Here is a 22,916-nt window from a genome sequence, read left to right on the forward strand (position 1 = left end):
TGAACATCTCAGCTGAGCACTGTGACTGCAGAAGGACTCCCCATACACGACTTGGAGCTGGGTCATTCCTGGAGCCCTGTGTGTGCAGGATGACAGTATCCCGACGGCTCTGTGAGCGCGGGTCTGGGCTACGCCTGAGGGAGATGGGGGCCCGTGCGTGTCCTTGGACGAGCCAGCCTCAGAGCCCGCCCCGTTCCAGCCTGCGCCGCGGCTGTGCTGTGCCCAGCTGCTCTCGCCATGGCATGGGGATGGCGCAGAGAGGCCGGGGGTCGTGGTCACGGATGTCCCCGTCACTGCCGTGTGGTGCGCCTAGGGTAGGGATAGGCGGTGTGACCTGGCTGGAGCCGCGGTGCTGGTGGCATCCTCCATGCCGTGATGCCCCGTCCCGGGGTGCCTTATCCCGGGATCTCCCATTCCGCGGTGCCCCGTCCCGGTGTGCTCCGTCCCGGGGAGCTCCATCGCGGGCTCCCCCACGCCGCCCTCCTCCATCCCGTCACCGCGGCCATGTGTCCCCCCATCGCTTCCAACGGCGGTCCCGGCCCCCTGCGGCGGCCACGCCCCCTGCCGCAGCCAATGGGCGAGCGGGGCGCGCGCCCCGCCCACACTCGCGCCCCAGCCCCTATATTAACGGCCATTGCTGCGCCCCCTCTGCGCCGCCTCCCGCCTCCTTCCCCCGGCCTCGCATCCCGCTCGCGCCGCTCCCGCCGCTCCCGCCATGACCGATGCGGCCGTGTCCTTCGCCAAGGATTTCCTTGCCGGTGGGGTGGCGGCCGCCATCTCCAAGACCGCCGTCGCCCCCATCGAGAGAGTCAAGCTGCTGCTGCAGGTGAGCGCCGGCGGCCGGGGCCGTCCCAAGGTCGCCGCAAGGAGAGGGGGGGCGGCGGCGGTGGGCCGGGGGCTCGCGGGGGAGCGGCGCTGACAGCGGCATCTCGGTCCCTGCAGGTGCAGCACGCCAGCAAGCAGATCTCCGCCGACAAGCAATACAAGGGCATCATCGACTGCGTGGTGCGCATCCCGCGGGAGCAGGGCATCCTCTCCTTCTGGCGCGGCAACCTGGCCAATGTGATCCGGTACTTCCCCACCCAGGCCCTCAACTTCGCCTTTAAGGATAAGTACAAGCAGATCTTCCTGGGCGGCGTGGACAAGCGAACCCAATTCTGGCGGTACTTCGCCGGTAACCTGGCATCCGGGGGTGCCGCCGGCGCGACCTCCCTTTGCTTCGTCTACCCCCTTGACTTTGCCCGAACCCGCCTGGCAGCGGATGTGGGTAAAGCCGGGGCCGACCGGGAGTTCAGAGGGCTCGGTGACTGCCTGGTTAAAATCTTCCGCTCAGATGGCCTTAGAGGCCTGTACCAGGGCTTCAGTGTCTCTGTCCAGGGCATCATCATCTACAGAGCCGCCTACTTTGGCATCTACGACACTGCGAAGGGTAGGTTGACCAGAACGGCATTAAGAGGGAGATGCTGTGCTGTGGCAGGCCTGTAGTGCATTTCGACAGTGGTGCTGGCTTACTTGCCGTTCTCATCAAAGCCTCTCTCCTGCAGGCATGCTTCCAGACCCAAAGAACACCCACATTGTTGTCAGCTGGATGATTGCTCAGACCGTCACTGCTGTTGCTGGTTTGGTCTCCTACCCTTTTGATACAGTTCGTCGTCGCATGATGATGCAATCTGGCCGTAAAGGAGGTGAGTTTCTACCTCACTGTGTAAGAGTTATTGGGCATCCCTGAATCAATAGCGGGTGGTGAAGTGAAGGCAGAGTGGCTTGGCTTTCATCAGCCTGTGTAGATATCTTCATGTCTTGTAAGCAGGGGTGTAGGAGGGGCTGTGGAAGCAGATGACAGGAAGGGGCACGAATGGGTTGGCCTGTGTAGCACACCTGTAAGGTGGCATGCACAAGTCAGGTGTATGTCAGTAGGTAGGAACAGCAGAACTCGCCCAAGGATGTTTCAGGCCAGTGTCTCTGGGACAAGAAAAGACAGCCTCCATAGCAGGCACAACCTGGCCAACTGTGCAATAGCTTTTAGGTTTGGAAGTGTTGATATCAAAGCATCTGCTTGAGCTGGTCTTTCCAGTGTCTCGCAGGGACAATGCAGCAGCACCATCTCTCCTGGGCAGTCTTGTCCTCTGATGTGCTAGTATTGGAGAAAGTCAGCCAAGAAGTGGGATGCACTTGAGATTGTAAAGCTAGCAGATACATGAGGCTGTTTCTGACCTGGATGTTGGGGGTCGTGGGCATCCAGTTCCTAAAGCTGTCTGTCTCCTGCAGCTGACATAATGTACTCCGGCACTCTTGACTGCTGGCGGAAGATTGCCCGGGATGAGGGCTCCAAGGCCTTTTTCAAAGGTGCATGGTCAAATGTACTCCGAGGAATGGGTGGTGCTTTTGTCTTAGTCCTGTATGATGAAATCAAGAAGTATACATAAGTTGTTTCCTGTTGTGAACTGGCATGTTGTTCTTTGTAATCTATGACCGTTCATGGACTTGTTTGAAAACCATCTAGTTACTAAACAGTGGCGGCTGATGTTTATACAGGTTGGCATGGGGCAGGGGTGACTGCCTGCCCTGTCTTTATCAAACTATTCGCCCTGATGGGACTCATGATGGTTTCTATTTCAGTCACTCCTGCTTAAACAGTACAGAGAAATAAAAATCTGAAACCAATTTTCCTCATCTCACGTTTGTTCTTACAGCAGTTGAAGTATGAGGGGGCTGAGGGTCTCAGCAGTTGTAGAGGAGGAAGATGAACCATTTCCATCCTGCAAGTCTCAGTACCTGCTAAGTACTGCTAGGTAAAAACAGTGCAAGCTGCCAAGGTAGCTAGGTAGTGTTTCTTCCCAGGGGAAGCCAGTGGTGTAGGCTGGAATGGGGACTGGCAGCTCTGAAGGACTAACCCAGCTGTCCCTGAGACTCCACTAACCAGAGATGATGAACTGAGTGTGTGCCATAGTCCTGCCTATGGCCTGTCTATTCCTTGGAGGTTGTGAAACCTGATTTTGATGGTGCCAAGTTCCTAAACTGTCTGTAAAGCACAGCGCTCCCTATGGCACTGAATTCCTGGTAGGCTGGAAGAATGTCTAAGGGAGTGTTTTCTGCTCCCTGGAGGAGCAGAGCTTGACATTATGTTCTCTGCCTTAGAAACTGAGCTACCTACTTGGGCATGTAGGTAGCCAGAGGACACAAGAGCAATTAATTGCTGCTGTTCTCTAGCTTTCCTGGCTAGCCTTGCTTTTACAGAGGGTGCTGTGCTGTGGGGACGCAGCAGCTGAGCAGAGACAGCTTCTGTACCAGCTGTGCTTGCTAGACAGGGAGGTGTATTCCCAGGCTCATTCCTTACCCCTGGAACTTAAGGTTCAAAATTTCAAGGGAAGGGGAAAATTCCTTTGTTCTCCTGGGACAATTTGGGGGAAACTGCAAGATGGAGCAATGTGTGTGGTGTGGCCTTTACCCAGATATCTCTGTAGGTCTGTTAGTCACCTCAGTGAAGCTACCTGGTTTCTGCCTGGGGATCTGGAGTGGTGAGTGGATGCTCTCCTGGTCTTCTGCCCTGCAGTTCAGCAAGTCTCCTCACTTTCCCCGTGCCTTTGGTCCTTTCTGCCTGCCCAGGCCTGCTCAAAGCAGTTGATTTCAATCACTGAAACCAATCTCAACCACTGCCCAAGGCAGTTAAACAAGACCTTGTGTTGTGAAGGGCGAAAGTTGTTTTTATTGCTGGAATCTAAGCAGGGCAGCCAGGCATGAGAGCACAGCACCTTCCTGCTGCAGGTGGGGTTGGTTTGCCAGGGTCCCTGTGAGTGGGCATTTGCCTTCCTGATGGGAGACAGTCTTAGGCCTCACAGTTGAGCCAGCAGTCCTTCCTGATGATTTTCAACTGCCCCTGGGCTGGTGCAGTGTGAGATCCCCCACTGCCTGCTGTGGATATGAAAGGGGCTGTAAAGGTGAGATGTCAAGCAATGCCACAAGCGGTGGGCAGTGCTGGGGGCACTGTGCCATAGGGCAGCTTTACCAGGGAGCCCTCTCCTGTTGTACAAGTGCCAGCTTCCTGCTGCTAAGCTCACCTGGATTTCAAGGGCTGTTCTGGAATGCTGCTGGTTGCTGAGCATGGGGCGTCCTTTCCTGTCCTTTCCTCCACAGGGGATGCACGGCCAGGCCGTTGGCACAATAAGGTAAGTGCATAATTTCTTACTGCACACAGTGGTGAGTGACTGAGGCACTGAGCTGGGCTGTTGTGCCAGGCTGCAAAGGAGCTGAGCTGGGAGATCCCGAAGTCCTTAAGAACTACAGATTGTGCACTGGACTTAGGGTGCAGGGCTGGCACTGAGTGAAATGGGTTTTAGCTAAGCTACCTGCCCTTTTGACTGCTTTGGGGATTCAGGAAACAAGAACGTGTATCACAGCTCTTTTGAGCTCTGGCAGGTGGGACATGCAGGGCAGGGCCCACAAGGGGTTTTTCCTGCACTCCATTGTTGGGTAGCACAGGCTGGTAGGCCTTCTGGGGTTTTAACCTCCCCACTCCTGGCAGCTCCCTGGGAGCAGCTTTATCGGGACCAGGCTGGGGGGGTTCAGCTGCTGCTGTTGCCTGCCACAAGAGCACACTGTACAGGGATGAAGGGGTTTGTTCTTGTGGGGAAACTGAGGCGTGAGAAAGGTACTGGGGCCAGCCAGTGGCAAGGCAGCAAGCTGAGTGCAGTCCCTCCAACACAGCATTTTGTCCACTGGGCTGTGCTGCCCCAAGAAGGGACTGGATGGGGGTGGATTTTCCTTTTAAGTGTGATTCTCCTGTGGGAAGGGCTGAACATCACACACGTCATGATTTCCTCCATAGGAGCTGTGTCCAGCCTGGTGTATCAGCTCCTTTGCTGATGGGAAGGGATGGGTGAATGCCTATAATGCTGCTTTTGTCTCAGGCCCTCGCCCAGCAGCCATAAATCCCGGCTCAGGAGGTGCTGACACAGCACAGCTGCACAGGGGATCGTGTGACACGCTTGTCAGCGGCTGGGGCAGGTGGCGATTGGTGCAGGATGGTTGGAATGGCTCAGTGTGCACCAGCCTGCTCCGACTGGGCTGTGCCTGGCTGTGTGCTGAGTCTTGCACTGCAGAGCATCCCACTCTTGTAAAAGACCAGCAGAGTGCCGGTTCAGCCACTCCGCTGTCCCCTTCAGCAATTGGTGGGTCACTCCAGGCTGCTTCTCTGGGCTTTGGATAGAGCCAGGAGTGCCCCTGCCTCTATGTCCTTGTCACCCTCGGCAGGCATTGCCTCAGCATCTTTCATGTGCTGCCTGCATGACCAGCAGCGTCTGGTTTAGAGGGGTAGGGGAACAGGCAATGCTTTGTCATGCAGGGTAAAATCAGTTGTTCCCAGTGGGGATTGTTCCTGCCACTGCCCAGCCATGCAAGGTGGCCCCATCAGCTGCCCAAAGCACATGCATGGTGGGTTGGGCTGTGGGGACCAAGCTAAGCTCACATGCCTGCAGGGACACAGGCCCAGTTCTGTGCACCCTGGAGCCGTACCGAGCTGCTGGGGGTAGAGGTTTTGGGAACGAGTCCTCAGGACCTGCCAGGACCCCACACCAAGACTGGCAGCATCAGGGAGGTTCTAGGAGGTGTCATCCCACCAATGGTGTGCTGGTTGTCACTTTCTGATCCTGCTGGGATCGACAGGAGTTACAGCCCTGGCTGCAGGCATGGGGATGGAGTTTTTCTGGCTGACAACAAAAAAGAGATTGGCCGTTCGTGCCTTGAAATCTATCCAAAACCCCAGCATGCTGTGGCCAGCTAGCTAGGTTCATAAGGATTCCTCAGCAAGGAGTTACAAGGCTTCCATTCCATCCTTGGAGCCCAGCCCTGGAGCCTTTTAAACAAGCCCATAATTTTATACTTTTAAAATGCTTGGATGTGGCAAAGCCCCATGGGCTCTTTGGGATAGCACCAGCAAAAGCTGAGACTACTTCGATTCACACTGATCAGTTAGTACTGTTCCCAGGCTGATCACTTTGTCATACACATTTTTTACGTGCAGTTTATCAATGTGCATTTATCAATGCAACAGTCCTAGGGAGTCAGAGCGAGCCATCTGCACATCAGTCAGTGAGTAAAATAGCACAAACATGGAGCACAAGGAGAGCTGTAAAGGGCTGGCCAGAAACTTCCCCTCAGGGGACAGGCAAGGAAGACTCCCTGCTGCTCCCTAGGCACAGCTGTGATTAAAAGAGGTAGGTTGGATTCACTGTTACAACTTCTCTGGAGCGCTCACAAATTGGAGGTTTTGTAGAGGTTATGAGGAACCAGGCAGCATTGTTACATCTAGAGCTGTTCTGACATGGTAAATCAGACTGGAGTTTTGTGAAGGTGCTTCAAAACTGGTCTGGACTAAGTCATGAAATACAGTAAGGTACGTCTGGCCATTTTGGTACAGATTCCCTCCTTCACTTTTATTTCACATTTTGTGATACCTCTGCATCTGGACAAGTTCTTATAGATAATATGGTGCTCAGTTAAACAAACAAATCTATCACTTACTTTTATTACAGATTTACAAAAACAAATGTTGACTTTTACAGTAACATGAAATCTGACTTTTCTTTGGTCTGAACTCTGCTACAGATTGCCCATTTGCTACCAGGGTATGGGAAACCCTGCAGGACAACTGGTTTTATCTATTATAACAGGACATTTCATCAATTGTTTAAACTTGGTGACCCTGCTTCCTCTTGCTACAGTCAGCTAATATATTTTAATTCATTTAGATTTAGGAATGAAAGACTGAACTTGATTTACACTGAACTAGCTCCAGTTGAAGTAAGAAATACATAATAATATATTGGATTAGATTCTCTGTGTTGGAGTTGTTTCAGCTATGGACTGCATAACTAGAGAATATCAAAAGCACCTCAGAAGAAACGAGGTACTCCCCTTTCTGACTGGGGGTCCGTGCCCAAGTCCTGAGCCAAACTAGGCAGATTTTCAGTGACAAGAACGACAAACAGTGATTGAACATGGACTGGCCTTCCAGAATCCTGTGCTGTGCTGACTCAAGGTTCCAGGTGGCAGCTGAGTAAGTTGATGGCAGTAGGTAACAGCTACTGTTAACTTGTGCTGAGCTGGGGCACTCACCAGATTTTCTCTGTGCCTCACCAAACTGCAAAGGTGGTTCTATCCCCACCTGGCAGCCCCTTGACTCCACAGCTGAAACCTTTAGTCACTCCCAGCCTTAACCCTGACAATAAATCACACCATCCAAAACTAGCTGCTTGTTCTGGTGTCACTTGAAGCAAGACCACACTTCATCCTTGGACAACTGGAAATTCAGCGTTTGCATCCCAGCACCTCTCACACGGTTCAAAACCTATTTTCAGATGTGAAAGTCTTTTACTCTTGCTTGGGAAAAAATCTGAATTTTTATAAAATATGACCTGTGGTTACCCCAGGCTTGGATCACTTCCAGAGAAACCCTGAGGCCCTCGCCTGGCTAGACTGTGCTACCACATCGGGAAAAGGTTTGTGTACCCACGCATATCTCCTGCCGTTCCCAAGTACTGCACACCACGAAGGGCCTCTGGCTATAGGCTTCTGGAAATAAGCTTCAGCTTAGCAGGTGATGAGCAGGGAACAAGATCAGCACTGCTGAGTTAATGTGAACACTTCCTTACCAGCCTGGGATTAAACTGTCACAGGATCTACAGACCCCTCTCTGCTAGCTCTGGGCCCAGTTCACTCCCTCTTTTAATTCCTTGTTTTCCTGAGAAAGAAAAGACAGATCCTTAGGTAAGCAGATCTGAGTTTTCCCAGTAAGGGTTATAAAGCCAGATGGGAAATCTTCATAGATTATAGGAAGTTTTCCATAAAAATTGTGGGAGATGGAAGCATCTTGTTCACCACTCGTGTTTTATGATAGGTAGAGTAAGAACATCTTAGGGAGAGGTATTTTAGTTCAAATCTGTAACAAGGTATTTAATCCAACGAAGAGTAACTAAGACATGGGCTAGAGAGCACTTACTACATCACACAAGAGACACAAAGTACTATTACCTAAACAAGGTATTTTAAAAGTTGGTGTTTAATGTTGTCTATCCAGGTCCTTAGTGGTCAGTACATTCCAAACAATTTTTCCTTCACATTTCACAGCTCCAAATACTGATACTGTTTTGCCCAATGGTTCAGATGTACAGTTGTATTCTTTAATGATCACTGGCTGTATCAGTAACGTCCAACCATGTATTTGAACTCATTAGTAGCAGTTTTTATTTACAGTAGTTTAAAACAGGCTTGAGTTTTATATTCTTTTATGTGTCTGTTGTGACAGTGTAATTTTGTACAACTGCAGCCTTGTGATGTTCAGGAGGACCTGAGACTGCAGTGCTGCAGCCCAATCTGTGCTGGCTGCCTCTGGCAGGTCAGGGTGAGCAGCAGCACCATGCCCAAGCCTTGCATCCCAGTCGTTCCAGACTGTGTTGGAATGACATGACTCAGGCTGCTACACTTTTTGGACACATTTAAAATAACAACATAAACAACAGGCATGGAGCTTACTTTTATAAGGATTTCTTTGTTGTACAGTTACCTGTCCTTCCATTGTCGTCCAGGAAACACTTTTGAAAACTCCAAAATAAAAAGACAGGTATTGAAAGATGAACTTGGGAAGGCACCAGCAAAGATTTTCTTGAAAGTAAATATTTTATCTGGAATAGCCTGCTCATAACACCGGGTCTGTAGAGAACTACAGTTTGCACAAAGTCTCCAGTAGCACTGGGGTTAAGACTGGTAGCCAGAGTATCTCTTATACAGAGGGATACAGAGAGGTTCTCATTCTTCAAGCTGGCTGCAGCACAGTGCAACTCTTGAACATTATATGTTACTTCTGCTTTGTTGACAGAACTGTGATAGCTCTTGGTAGTTTTCTTCTGTCTCCAAATCCCCAGCAGATACACAGCATTTCATTTGAACTGGTTATCAATTAGAGTTCCCTTCATCTTGGCTTTCTTGGCTTCCAACTCAGCCTGAATAAGAAAATTAAGGCAGAATTAAATAATGTCTGGATAATTTTCCCTTTAGTGCTCCAATTAAGTTCGCTCTTGTCTGACCAATGCAAACTTTTCAGTTCCAAAACCAGGAGAAAGAGTAGCTCAAGTGCTTTGCCGACATACAAAACAAGGACCATCTTTAAAATTGTAAAAAGCCCAAGACCAACTGCCCAAGAGACAATTTCATACTTTCTGTCCTCAGGTGGAAGCTACACGTTTCCTCCCCCTTTCCATCTACTACTCTCCAGTCACAGGAGGAAAGACCAGTTGTGATGTTCTTGCCATTTATTCTTTGCGTGCCCCCTGCAGTAGCAGCTGAGCTGTGGATCCTGCACAAGAGCCTTGCTGTGCCCTGATGCCTCATGGCAATGACCTGCTCTGCCCAGCTGTCATGAGAGCATGGCAAAGCCATGGCCTGATTTCTCCTTCCCTTGTTCCTCGTCCAACAGGTCACAGAAAGCCTCCCTGCAAGCACTCTGCTGGCTGCTCTTCAATTAGCTCTCCAGGCAATGGCATGCAATATTAAGTTCAGGGGGACTAGAAGAACATCTCTCTAAAACTTGTAAAGGAAATCTCATCCTCACAAAGCTGCAAGCTGCCTATGACTATACCAGACCTCTCTATACTTGCAATCTCATCTGCAAGATAGGTTTTGTGTACAAAGCCAACAATTCTCGGAGCTTTGTGTTCAGCATCAAAGAAAAACTCACCAACTCTTGTAGCCTTTTCTTGCTCATGCCTTTGCGTTCCAGCTGTTTCTCAATCACTTTTGCGTTCTGTGCATACGAGTCTGCAATCTCCCTCTGAAATACACAGGTCACTTTGCAACAGCAAACCCCAAAGTAACAACATCTCATCCAAACAGTGAGACCATTGCTGGCTCTGCCCAGCTCAGATGTAGCTGCCACTAAGGGCATCCAAAACTCACCGCTTCAATTTCCTCCTCCTCTTCATCAATTGTGGAGACTGTGACAGAACTGAACTTGCCCATGTCTTTGGTCCGTTTGGTCATCATCACCTAGGTGAAAAACAAGGTTTTGTTAAACCTTGGCAACAGTTGTGCCAGTAGGGATTGCTTCCTCCTTCCAAAGCTTTTAAGGCTTCTTATGCAAGCCATCAAGATTACCTGAACTCTGTGGGTGGCAAAGGGGAATTATGCTCAGTGATTTCTGGGCTTAGAGGTGTCATTACCAGAAGCAAGCCCACTGATACACAGTAGATGAGCCAGACTTTGAGAATCACTGTGCAGACTACTAACTTAAAACTGGAAACTTTCTATTAACTGAGCCTAAACATCAGGCACAGTCTAGATTTTAAGAGTTTATTTTGCTCTCTTTTAGTGCTAGGACTCCATGCTGCAGTGACCTCTGTCAAGGAAAACTTAAGGGAGATATGGACAAGACACAAAATTGAGTTATTGTTCAGAGATCCTTTTCGTTTTCTTTTCTCTGCCCTCATCATTAAGTTATTTTATACACAGCACCTTTAGAAAAGCAAAGATATCCTTTTTCTGTAAAGCCAATCACCTTTTTAGGAGGTTCTTGTTTCTGAGTATATATGTTTGTTTTCCCAAAACCCTGGCCAAATTTGACCACAGCACCATCAACAATGAACGTCACAGGAGCATTTTTCTGTTGGTGTTGATAAAAGAGCAGCAGTCCACACCTGGAAATAGAAATACGCATAGCTGAGAGAAAACCCAGACTCTGGATTCCTATGATTTCCTTATAAAAAGATTCTAAAAGTCACTCACTTTCCACACTTCTTCCTGAACTGCCGCTCTATGCCTTCGGGTCTAAGGGAGAGAGGCAGCGCTTGAGCAGAGCGCACGGACACGGGGTGGGAGCGCAGCCCCTTCCCCGGGCCTGGGGCTCAGAGGGACGGGGGATGCAGAGGCCGGGCCCACCTGCGCAGGAAGACGCTCTCCTCCTCCTCGGCGTTGCAGAACTTGTGGGCGTGCTTGGCCGCGTCCATCACGCGGGCGCGGTCCCGCGGCCGCATCGGCAGCTTCTCCAGCTGGCAATCTGCGGGGAGCGCGGGGCCGGGCTGACGGCGGGGCCGGACGGGCACCGGGCCCTCACTGCACATCCCGCATCCCATATCCCACATCCCGGACCCGCACCCACACCCCGCCGCCGCCTTCCCGGGCCCTCTGCGCCGCTGGGCCGCGGCTGCCCCTCCGTTCCCCGGGCTGCGGCCTGCCCCTCCGTCCCCGGGCCGCGGCCTACCCCCGGCCCCCGGCTCACCGAGCACCAGCACCATCTGCCCGCACAGGCAGTAGTAGACGTGCAGCGGCTTCTCCCCATCGTCGTACTCCTCGCGGTCGCGGGTGTCGGAGCATACGACGGACCGCGACACCACCTTGGGCATGGCGGCGGCGGGCTCGGAGCCGCCTGGCCCGGCCCCGCGCGCCCGGCCCCGCCCGCTGGGGCGGCCCCGCGGGGCTCCCGGAGCTCCTGTGCCTCCAAAGTCCGGGCACTGGACAAGGCTCTTCTTGACAAGCACCCCGAGCTCACACGGTTCTTAACTGCACAGGCTGAGCAGGGTGGGAAAGGTCCGGAACGGCAGGTTTGCAGTGCGGCCGTGATAACAATGTTAACTTTCTTTCTCTGGGTTTCCTCCCGTGTCTCTTTCTTCAGCCGCCTCCCCACACAGCTGGATTATATGAAATTACATGTGAGGATAAACTCGAGAAACAGAGCCCAGCCAGATTGCTTTACATGACAGGGGAGAGATTATATATTTCCAAAAGCCATAAAGAAACGTAGAAAATAGTTTATTTTTTCCCTTGAAAAACACTCTCTGGGGAAGTGTACCGGGTTGTGCTCGTTTTGACAGCGATGGAGTTAGTTTTCTTCACAGTAGCTGCTATGGGGCTGTGGTTTGGATTTGTGCTGAAAACGGGGCTGATAGCGCTGAGATATTTTTGTTACTTCTGAGCAGGGTTTACCCCGAGCTAAGGCTTCTCTGCGCCTCACCTCACCCCAGCAGCGAGAGGCTGGGGGTGCACAAGGAGCTGGGAGGGGACACAGCCAGGAGAGCTGATCCAACTGACCCGAGGGATATCCCAGATACGGCCTCATGCTCAGCACATATCTGGGGGAGGAGGAGCGGGGAGCATTTGGAGTGATGGTGTTTCCCAAGACACCGTTACGTATGACGGAGCCCTGCCGGCCCTGGGGAAGTGGGGAATGAGCTCCTTGTTTTGTTTCGCTCGTGTCCCTGCCTTTGCTTTCCCTACTGATCTGTTTTGATCCCCACCCGCAGCGCCGCCGCCGCTCCGCCCCCTCCGTGACGCCACTGCTTACATCACACCCCGCCCTCCGCCGCCGTTGGTACCGCCCCCCACGCACCGCCCCCCGCCCTGGTGGTAGAGGCTGGGCCGGGGGCTCAGCTACATCCGGCTCCGCCTCCCTCTCCCCGCGCCGTTGGTACATCCCGGGACCGTCCGGCTGCCGGCGCAGGAGTCGGTGCAGCCCAGGCTCCCCCCCCGTGCCCGCCGTAGTGGTAGAGGTCGTGATCGCTCCTGTCCGTCAGCGCTGCCGCCGCCTCAGTCGGAGCTCGAACCTCAGCCGCGTCCGGCTCTCCCTCCGGCAGTGTATGCCTGAGCTATAACCCTCAGCCCGCCATGTCCACTCCGGCCCGTAGGCGCCTCATGCGGGACTTCAAGAGGTACCGAGGCCGCGGGCCGAGGGTAAAGGGGTGGACGGGCGGGAGGAGGACGAAGGGCCGAGCGCTACCGGGGGAGGAGGGGGCAGCACAACATGGCGGCGGGGCAAGGCGCGCTCCGCTGATTGCGTAGCGCGGGCGGTGCTGCCTGGCGCGGGTTACGCCGTTTGCGCAGGCGGCTTCTGCTAGGCCGGATTACTCCATTTGCGCAGGCGGCCGCTGCCGGGCCGGGTTACGCTGTTTGCGCAGCGGCGTCCCGGGTTACGCCATTTGCGCAACGCGGGGGGCGCGGGCCGCTCTCACCGTCCCTGTGCCCCGCAGGCTGCAGGAGGATCCCCCGGCCGGGGTGAGCGGGGCCCCCTCTGAGAACAACATCATGGTGTGGAACGCCGTCATCTTCGGGTGAGTCGGCAGGGAAGGGGGCGGCGGGCCGCGGGGGCCGCTCAGCCGCCGGGGGGGTTGGAGTCGGGCTGCCAGCGGGGTAACGCTGTGCTTTGCTTTCCCTTCTCCAGGCCCGAGGGGACCCCTTTCGAGGACGGTAAGTGCAGCGTGCGGGGTTGGTGTTTGGCTTTCTCGGGGTAAGCTGCTGTGGTTTGACACGGCCTTGGTGTCACTACCGTAGACTCTGCAACAGGTGTGGGCCTGGGGATGGCGGGGGGGTCGTGGGTGCATGTTCACCTGACCACATACGTCTGTGCCTGATTTATATAAATACTGTTTTTTTAATCCTACTCAGAAGATGTTGTGGATTTAGATTGGTGTGTTGACTTACAGAAACATACAAATTAGCTTGTACAGTCTTGTAATCGCTACATCTGTTATAAGTTATTTTAAGGATCTCTGCAAACTTTTCTGTTGAACTCTGGATCGTGTTTTTCGGGACTTTCATGTTTGGGTAACCATCAAAAACTTGATATAGAACTGTTGTCTTTTGAGTTCTCTTTTTTTCTGATGCTGGAAGTGTTTTGTGAGCAAGTTCCAACGTGAGTCAGCTGAAGTAGGAAATGGGTTGAATGTTAGAGGAAGTTCAGAAGAGTGGCCTTTTCTTGTCATCTATTTCGCTCTGCTACAATTGATAATATTCAGGGCTTACGACTGAAAAGACCTTTTAAGTTGAAAGGCTAACTAAATAGGTCCTGGTGACCTACCTGTAGTTTCCATCTGGTCTTACTGATTTCGATAGGTTTACTGATGCTGTGTGAGTACTTAAGCATCTTGTGAAAACCTGTTAGACATGAAATACTGTCTAACTGAAATCAGTGATGCATTTTTTAAAATACTTTCAGTGTAGGCTATAATTAATCTTAGATCTCCATGACTCATGACAAAAGCATAGGAAAAATTCCTTAACTCTTATGTTGTTCTTGGCTAACTCCCTTGTCTTTGTTTATCCTTGGAGGTGGCACCTGTGGATGTGCCTCTGAATTGCAGATTGTATTTCTCTGTGAAGATTTTGAAGGCTTTAAATATTTCCGGCCTAAGAAAACTCTGAAGATTCACTTTTCTTTAATGTATTTCATTAATTAATAAACTTGCTGGAGTAGGTGCTTCAGCAGTCTAAAGTTTAGAACTTGGACTTAAAACATTGCATAATAGAACAGCTAGACTAAATGTATGTTGCTGTCTCATTTGGTAGCCCTTAAAGAAGGGCTCAGTTAAACTTCTGTGGGGATTGCTAGAGCTGCTTAGGGTCTTGGAGCACTGCTGCTAATAGAGTGATTCAGTGTTTGGAGAAGAAAGCTGTCTCCTTGCAGTGTGCTAAAATGCAGGTTCTTGCCATGCTCAGGCTCTTCCAGCTCAGCATGTGGTTAACAGATGCTATAAGGGTTTTTTTTCCATATATTTCCATTTAGTTGCAGAAGGTTGAGGACTGCTTTTGAGAGCCCTGACATATTGATTTCCTCTGTGCTTTCTGAGGCAGCATTGTGTCTTTATCTTGGATACTGAGGCCATGTTGCACTCACAGGAGTTTGAGGTTCAGACACGTACTTGAGGCTGCTGCTGCTGTCCTCCTGCTTTGGTTGATGTTGTAATGTAATCTCAGGGTGTGATGGAATGCTCTTTTTGTAGCAAAGTCTGTGTTTTCATACTGTGTGCTCAGGAAAATTGATGTGGCTTGTGTTGCTGGATATTTGCTTATCTGCTCCTCTGGATGTATCTTACCTTACTAGATAACAAAGCACTAAGTGGTGCCTGGAGATAGGGCTTGTTGGAGCCTCAGCTGTGCCTTCCCATTCAGTGAGTGGAATAGCACAGTCCAGATAATGGTAGTGCAGTTCATCTCCTTGTAGGTAAGAGTAAGGAAATTTTAATTTAACAGTGTGTTAGTTTGGACTTGCTTTGCAACTGTGCAGCCCTTGTGACTCAGAGGTACATTGAAACTCTATAATCTTTCTCATGAAGCCTTTGAAGCTCTATGTTCTTTTTCATTTTTAGGCTATTTCACTATGTGGTGATAGTGTAAAATTTCAGATAGCTTAGTTCTTGTAAAAGTAGCCTGTAAAATTTGGGGGGGAGGGAGGTTGTTCTAGATGTATAATAATGCCAACATGATGAGAGTTACTGTTCTTTATCCTTGTTCTGGTGAGGCCCTTCTCTGCTTGCAGCTTCTGAGGTGTTGTAGTTGGTCTGGGCTGCAAACCTGAAGTTGAAACACATTTGTTTACTTGCAGTGCAGCATTCTGCAGCTGATACCCCGCCTTCTCCACCCCCAGACTTTGGAGGGTGTTTTCACAACTCAGTGTGCAGGCTGGCGCAGCTTAGGAGCAACCACTAATTTAGATCAGCAGCATCACTTCCATCTTCTGGTTTAAGAGGATTCAATTGCATGAGTCTGCAGTAGGACCCTGGGGATATTTATCCTGCCCTTCACCATATTTCTAAGAATCCTTGTGTGTGGCATTTAAAGTGGTAATGTTGGCAGAGCCATGGAAGTCCAGGCTGTCCCAGGCTTTAGACCTGTTTCTCTGAAACTGGATGATGACACTGTGGTTAGTGTAGGATTCCTGGCTCAGAGAGATTTAAGTAGTTCAGCTACTATAGTATGCTGCAGCAGCCTTGCTGTGCTTGTGCAGGAGGCTTGAACAGAGAACACAAAGCATTTGTCTTCTGTGTGGTTTATGCCTTGCTTATGGAATATGGATCCTGTATCCTTGTGCAGGAGTCAAAGAGCTCGTCCCTGCTTTTTGGGCAGTGGAATGGAGGGGTTGCTCTTGGCGGCTGCAGTGAGGGGCCCTGCAGGGACACAGGCTCTGCTCTCTGGAGTTGCTGGGGCTGTGCAGAAGCCTCTCTTGGCTGTGGCAGAGTCTCAAATCCTGAGGTAGAAGTGATTAACAAGGTAAGTACAGGGCAGAGAAGGGAATGTTCTCCTAAGATTAGTGGTGATCCCAATATCAATACTGAGAGTAAATATAATAATTTGTTTTTAAAATGTCTGTCTAGAGTAAGTTATGAGAAATGCCAGTTGAAAATGTTAAAATTAGTGACAGGAGAGACTGGACACTGAAGGGCTCCTCCCCAGCAGTCTGTTGTGATACCTGTTTTGGACTTTCAGTGTGAGTGACCCTTGGACTTTGGTGCGTCAGATCTCTAGATTTGCCCTTTAATAAAGCTCAGTAGTGAGGGTTTGCCTACTGTGGACCATTTCTAAAGAGCCATTGCCACTCTGGACCCCGACTTGGAAATCTGAGTAGATAGATACTCCAGCTGGATGTTGCTCCAGATGAGCCCCTTGCTCAGATTTGTGTTAAAGTAGTGCTGTCCTGTCTCGTGGGACAACAGCTTCCCTTTCTTTCAGTAGTTTTAAGTAGATTCTAAGACCAAACTGCTTCTGTTACTGTCAAACCTGTGTGATGGTTTGTGCTTGGTTTTCAGCCTACTGCTTGCTTAGTCACTCCTTCAGGAGGAGGCTGCTGAGAACCAGAACTGGGGCAGGGAGAACTGAGAATTATAGAGTCAGATCTCTAAGTGCTTCGTTTTAAGGGGCTGATGTTTGCAGTTGGTAGAAGTTGTTGCTAACTTCCCAGTCCTGGTTTTCAAGCTGATCTCAGACCTAGCTCTGTGCCTCTGGAGTAAACTTGAAAACCCCATTGCAAATTTCCACTAATTTGAACAATCCTAACTCCACTGTTCTGGCTCATTTGTTTCACAGTGAGATAGCATAGTGTTGGCTCTCTGCTGTTACATTGTTGGTCTGCTAATAAAAAACCAAACATGCATGAACTTATTTTTAGGGTGTTGACTTCTCACTGCTGTAGGGAAAGTGCTAAAGCATCTGCACTGTGTCTTCATTTGCGCACTGGAACGTCAAAGCAATGACCTTCATTTCTTGCAACTCAGTGTTACAGTTTATCTCCTTATAAAGAAAGAAGTCCCCGGGAAATATTGCCAGTCCTTGCTAATCTGGGGGGAAAAAAAAGTAAAACCGAAAATCTGTTCTCTGGCTTACCAGTTGTTGGCACATGTTTGCCACCCAAACAAAGGAATAACTTCATTATATTACTGGTGGAAAACTCCCTCACAGTAGGAAGCAAGGACACTGAGCATGGGAGAGACAGGGGGAACCTGACTCATCACTGATACATAAGGATGCCCTTTCATAAAAGGCAGTATGCCCCACCAGCAGCTTATTCCAGCTGTTACTGTCAGGTGCAGTCCTTCTACATGAGAGCTGTGTATTTATATGAAGGTGCTTCAGTTCTCTCTCTGGGCATGCCCAGGAACATCCTAATCTGCCTCTGGCCTGGATGCTCCTGGTGGTAGCGTGGTTAGGAGGAGCTTGCATGGTCTGCAGTGGAGTAGGTAGAGTTCCTTAGTTACCGAGCTGAATCAGGAGCAATCCTTAATCCTCTGAACCCTTACATACAGCTTAGTTGACAGACTTCTTATTCTCAGATTGTCATAGCCTCAGGAGAAGGGCTAAAATAACTTACGTTGGTGCAGGCTGTTAAAATGGTTGGATTGAGGCTCAGCTACAATTTTCTGTTTCTGCTTAATCAGTCTTTCTCTAAGGATGCCAGTTAGTGTGAAGTAAATGGTCAGGTTTGTATTTTCAAGTGTCAGCTTTGGATGCTGCATTCAATACTACTTTTCTGCAAGTCCCAATTACTTTACAGTTGTTGAGAAACGTTACTTTTTTTAATTTAGAGGAAATAAATTACAAGATCCTTGCCATGACAGCATATTCCATAGATAGGACTCACCAAATGACGTTGTGTTACACAGATGGTTCTACACCCACTGCTGTTTGTACAGTGTACTGGGATTAGGCTCTGGAAGAAAACCTGAAGGGCAGATTTATTTCCCTACATAAACCTTTTGACTGGTATTGGCAGTAAAAGTAAGTCACAGGAAATACTCTTGTACCAGTACTGTCTGGCACTTCTGCATTAAAGATTAACTCCATGAGAGTAAAGGAATTGCTGTGGGATTGCACAATGTGTGTTCCATATCCAACATGCCTGTGTGAGCACAGTAGTGTCAGTGTGTATTGTGGGGGAATGCTACTTACTCATCCCTTCTATAAATTCATACTGAATAAAGGCTACTTATCTCTCTTTCAACTCCAGGAACTTTCAAACTTACAATAGAATTCACAGAAGAATACCCGAATAAGCCACCTACTGTCAGATTTGTCTCTAAAATGTTTCATCCAAATGGTAAGTACTTACACGTTTTGTTGGAGGTTCGGTGGGGGGAAGAGAGGGCTGGTGTGGCTTTTTTTGTTATAACTTGCTGTATAAAAGGTCTATTTATTATAAAAAGTTTTCACTATCTAATAAGGCAGCAAAATTCCAATGTGGTTGTGTAGTTTTGGTGAAGAAGGATATATGAGCAGTGCTCAGGCTTGAAAAGAAAGGGGCAATAAAAGGAGCCTCTTACCTTTCAGGTGTTACAGCACAGTACTGATGAGACACTCAACTGCCTGTTAAGCCTTACAGAAGAATGTTTTGTACTTAAATAGCAGTGCTTTGGACTTCTGTCTGTATGTATTGTAGATGTAGCATAGTGACACTGGTGAATGCAGCTGTCTTCTATCGTTTTTCTTCCCCAAAATGCCTGTAAGAATGATATACCATGAAATGTAGTGTTAGGGTCCAGCTATAGCCAGTAACAGTAAGATGGTTAAATTAATCCCCTTCCTTGGTAACTAAAGGCTGGAGAGGTATTCCTTGCCTCCAAACAAATACTAACTTTGTGCAGAAATACCAGGAACCTTCCAGCATGGCAAGTGTGGGTACAGAGCAATGAGGGAAGGTTCTCCTGTAGCTGCTGTGAGTAAGATGACTGGACCCTGTTGTAGAGACTTCATGGGAAAACCTTGAGTGTGAACAGCTGTTTGTGGGTGTTTTTTGTATGGTTCACTTCTGGGTAGCTAAAAATTTTTTTGCCTTAAAATCTGCTCATGGTTTTCCACAGCAGTAGTTGCAATGATATAAAGAAGTTTGTGAGAGAATAACCAGGGGTTCAGTTTAAATGCTTCAGGCTTCTGTGCTAAGGAGCTTCACTGCTTCCTACCTACAGGCCTGTTTGCAGTATTTCAACCTGTCAGACAGTATGGACTGTTGTGGTGTGTCTGTACACAGATTTTCAGGACCAGGCAATACTAGGGAGAAAAGCCAGTAGCTGTACAAGTTGTGTGTTAAGCTGGTTTTTTTGACCCTTTCCAGTCTATGCAGACGGTAGTATATGTCTGGATATCCTTCAGAATCGCTGGAGCCCCACTTATGATGTCTCCTCCATCCTAACATCCATACAGGTAAAAGAACTGCATGAAGAGACAGAATTACATTAGGATGCTTTGACAAACACAGCTCAGGAAACTTTTTTTCCCCTCTCCTAAGAGCCAGTATAGCCGCTATATATCGGCAAAGTGTGAATCCCTCCCAGGTGTAAACTGGCCAGGCAGTGACACAGGTGGTCACTGCAGGGGCCCCCCAGTGATGCATTGGTTGGCTGTCACAGCAAGTCACCTGCACTGTGCAGGAGTGATGCTGGTGGCCAAAGCCTCTAAAGCCTTCCAGCTACAGGGATGCAGTGTGCTACACCTAGACTAACATCTGTGCTCTGACTAGTATGGATAGTCTAGAGAAGGTGTTGTAAAACTGTATTTTGCAGTGCCTAAGGATCTTTTTCTCTTTGCACAGTCCCTATTGGATGAGCCAAATCCGAACAGTCCAGCAAACAGCCAGGCAGCTCAGCTATACCAAGAGAATAAGCGGGAATATGAAAAACGGGTTTCTGCAATAGTAGAACAGAGCTGGCGTGACTGTTGACCCAGGATGATGCAAATGAACACTCTGTTGATGAGGAAAATAAACAAAGTGTCCGAGTCATCTTTTTCCTCCTAGCATTTACTTTGCAAGCAAAATAGCTGTTGTGCTGTTGCCACCCTCCCTTGCTGAAGCTTCTTCTCCTTGGACATCAGAACACACCCACTTTGAAGTCAAACGTTCTGTACTTGGGTTACTTGCAAAAGAGTTACTGATGCTGAATTCATTTTCTGTGGTCCCTCTCCAGTCTTAGGGCAGTATTGTGCATTTCTGTAGTGTACACTAAGCTTTTAATTGTAATTGTGTTATACACAGTGATGCTTATGTGTAGCTTGATAAAAGGGATGTTTATATACATACACATTTTTTAACTGATATTTACTAAAGTGCTGATGTGTCCAGGCTGGTCACTTACCTCTACTATTGATTTAGACCCCACTGCGTTTCTAAGTACTGGGTGAAGAAATCATCTTTAGTTTCCCTTTTGTATTGGTTTATCAACTCCTTTACTCATGTTAAAAAAATCAACTCTTCAATTGATTCCAGTTGAAAGATTTAGTAGGACCCTGGAATGCTTGTTACTTCTGCACTTCACATGCAAGATTTATGTACAGATCTACATAAATTACTATGGCTGTGGTACTTGGATCTTTGCTGAGGGTGAGAAACAAACCCTTTTTTTAAAATTGCTATTTTAAAGGACATGCCTACAGACACTGTCAGTAGGTCTCTATAGTCCTGTCACTGAGGCATTACTGGACAAAACCTGGTAGAGCTGTGGTACTCAGCAAAACACCTTTCACATTAAGGAGGAGGTAAAACCTGACCTGTTCCAGCAATGGAATTACTGTCCTTCGGTGTCTTTCTCCTGCCCCTTATCTTTAGCTGAGAAAGATAAGTTGTTTGGGATCTAACTGTCTTATGGAAAGTTTGAATTAAGTCCAGGGTAGGCACTCGAGTCTCTGCAGTTTCTGCTCTTTGTAGATGACTGTGTGGTTTGTGTGAGCTACTGCTGCATGCTTGAGTTCATTCCCTTCAGTTTTATGAAAGTATTTTTTCAATTCTGAAAAAAACATTTGTAAGTCCAGTCACTTTTTTTGTAAGGCAAGTTTGTACCTTTGGATACAGAACCTTAAGCAGCAGTGTGGGATGGAACCTGCAATTGTGTTGTCCACTGTTCCAGTGTCTTTTGTGTGCACATTGGTCTGTTAGTTGAAAACTATAACTTTGCACAAGTAACCCATGTAAGAAACTGTACATTTTTCAAAAGTTGTAAATAAAGTGTAACCTTAGTGCTTATTGTATAAATAGGCAATAAGTGTATAACTGTGCTTATTTAACTGGGCTGCCAACAGTTGGGTGTGGGGTGAAGCTCCGGCACTGTGCAGTACTTCCTCCTGTGGGCAGCAGTGGGGGAGAGGTGCTGGGGTAGTGCAGAGGAGGGGCAGTGGAGACAGGGCTGGCTGCACCTGCAGGAACAGCAGGGCAGGGACTGGGCTGGGGACAGAAAGGAGCCTGTGACTCAGATGCTACAGCACCTCATGAGCTCAGCTGATACAGAAGCCATGTTTATTTTCCTCCTCTCTTAGCAGGTGGAAAACAGGATTTATGATGAGTAGCAGATAACAAAAGCTGGTTCTGTTGCTGAGCTCTACAATTAAAAATGGCTGGGCTCTTTCAAAAAATTTAATGCAGATTTGTACCTGCAGTGCCAATAGCTTGTACCCCTGATCAGCCTTGTGCCTTACGTGGAGCAGCTGTACTGCCTGCTGCAGGCACAGCCCTTTCTGAGGGGGGCCAAGTCTCTCTAAGGCCACAGAGGCCTCATAGCAGTGCCACCATTCACTAGTTTAAAAAAACCCGTAACAATGGAGTGGATTCTTATGGCAGACAGAAATGAGCAGCACAGAGGTGCCAAAGCAGCTCAATCCCCCCTTCAATCCTTTATCTGCAGACTCCATCACAGCCCCCATGGTGTCTCCTGCAGGCTGAGGCTCTGCAGCCTCCCTGGGGACAACGATGCTGCTGTCCCCGCTGCCCTGTACAGCACCGGCAGCCAAAACCAGAGCCCCACCCAGGTCCTGCACAGGCACTGTGTCTGGCATAGGGGTCACAGCCGTGACCCAGGACAGGAAAAGCAAAATCCTGTACAGACTCTGGGCCAGCTGCCTCTGCTGAGCTACAGTGACTACAGCTAGGCCACACCTCTTCTAAAAAAGAGGTATTTTTCATCTCGAATACCAGTGGTGCTCTTACTGCCTTCCTTGGCATCACCAAGCTGTAACAACCTGGTGCATACCCCAGTTAGGGAGGAGGAGCTTCAGTTTTCTTTCCCTAGAAAGTACCAGGCTTCATCCACTCCTACAGCACCATCTGCTAGAGCCCAGTGCTCTTGAGAGCAGAATTCAGACATAGGGAGAAGAAATAATGCACAAAAAACAACCCCAAACAAAATGGAAAAAAACCTACTTTCACAATTAACTGCCATATTATTTTTTCACAGCAGCACCAAGTTGTTACTCAGCAGGCCAAGCAGGCAGAAGCTGTGCTGCAGCCAGGCACAGAGGAGAGGACGCTTGCTCTCTGCTTCCTGAATCTCACCTGCCAGGGCAGTCTCTCCTCTTCCTCCTCACCCTGCAGAGATGAAAATCCCCCTAACTGCTCACCACTGGGACATTCTGTGGTTAGACATCCTCACCTCAGCCCTGAGACCATTTAAAAATAGAACAAGAGGTGGGAAAAAAGATAGAGGAGGATGTAATAATTTGGAGAGGCAAATACATAAGCAGAAAAAAACTGAAGGTGATGGCTGACATGGCAACAAGAGACCAGACAAAAGCAGTGCATTAGGACTGGCTTAGCAGTACAGAGGCAGCTGCAGGCCCCACTGCTGACAGAATAACCGGCATCTCTAGGCATGCCTCACTCCTGGCTCTTCCCAGGTCAAGTGCTATCC

General features: G+C 49.2%; 3 protein-coding genes across 3 annotated transcripts; 2 read left to right on the forward strand and 1 right to left on the reverse strand.

The window, feature by feature from the left end:
* Positions 1–597: 597 nt before the first annotated feature.
* Positions 598–2,664, forward strand: SLC25A5 (solute carrier family 25 member 5). The gene is made up of 4 exons (XM_014886796.2): positions 598–826; positions 943–1,429; positions 1,545–1,685; positions 2,269–2,664. Exons 1-4 carry the CDS (start codon positions 716–718, stop codon positions 2,424–2,426), a joined length of 897 nt encoding a protein of 298 aa, XP_014742282.1. The 5' UTR covers positions 598–715; the 3' UTR covers positions 2,427–2,664.
* Positions 2,665–8,038: 5,374 nt separating this feature from the next.
* Positions 8,039–11,442, reverse strand: STEEP1 (STING1 ER exit protein 1). Its single transcript, XM_014886769.2, has 7 exons — positions 11,267–11,442; positions 10,927–11,044; positions 10,774–10,815; positions 10,547–10,685; positions 9,949–10,038; positions 9,731–9,823; positions 8,039–8,996 (listed from the first exon to the last, which is right to left on the reverse strand). The coding sequence occupies exons 1-7, from the start codon at positions 11,388–11,390 to the stop codon at positions 8,934–8,936; spliced, it is 669 nt and encodes a 222-aa protein (XP_014742255.1). The 5' UTR covers positions 11,391–11,442; the 3' UTR covers positions 8,039–8,933.
* Positions 11,443–11,447: 5 nt separating this feature from the next.
* On the forward strand, positions 11,448–21,275 carry UBE2A (ubiquitin conjugating enzyme E2 A). The gene is made up of 7 exons (XM_014886782.2): positions 11,448–11,588; positions 12,288–12,692; positions 13,011–13,091; positions 13,202–13,227; positions 18,257–18,346; positions 19,358–19,446; positions 19,835–21,275. The coding sequence occupies exons 2-7, from the start codon at positions 12,649–12,651 to the stop codon at positions 19,961–19,963; spliced, it is 459 nt and encodes a 152-aa protein (XP_014742268.1). The 5' UTR covers positions 11,448–11,588; positions 12,288–12,648; the 3' UTR covers positions 19,964–21,275.
* The last annotated feature ends 1,641 nt before the right edge of the window (positions 21,276–22,916 follow it).

Source organism: Sturnus vulgaris, chromosome 14, assembly GCF_052056855.1.
Source record: "Sturnus vulgaris isolate bStuVul1 chromosome 14, bStuVul1.hap1, whole genome shotgun sequence".
Lineage (NCBI taxonomy): Eukaryota > Metazoa > Chordata > Aves > Passeriformes > Sturnidae > Sturnus > Sturnus vulgaris.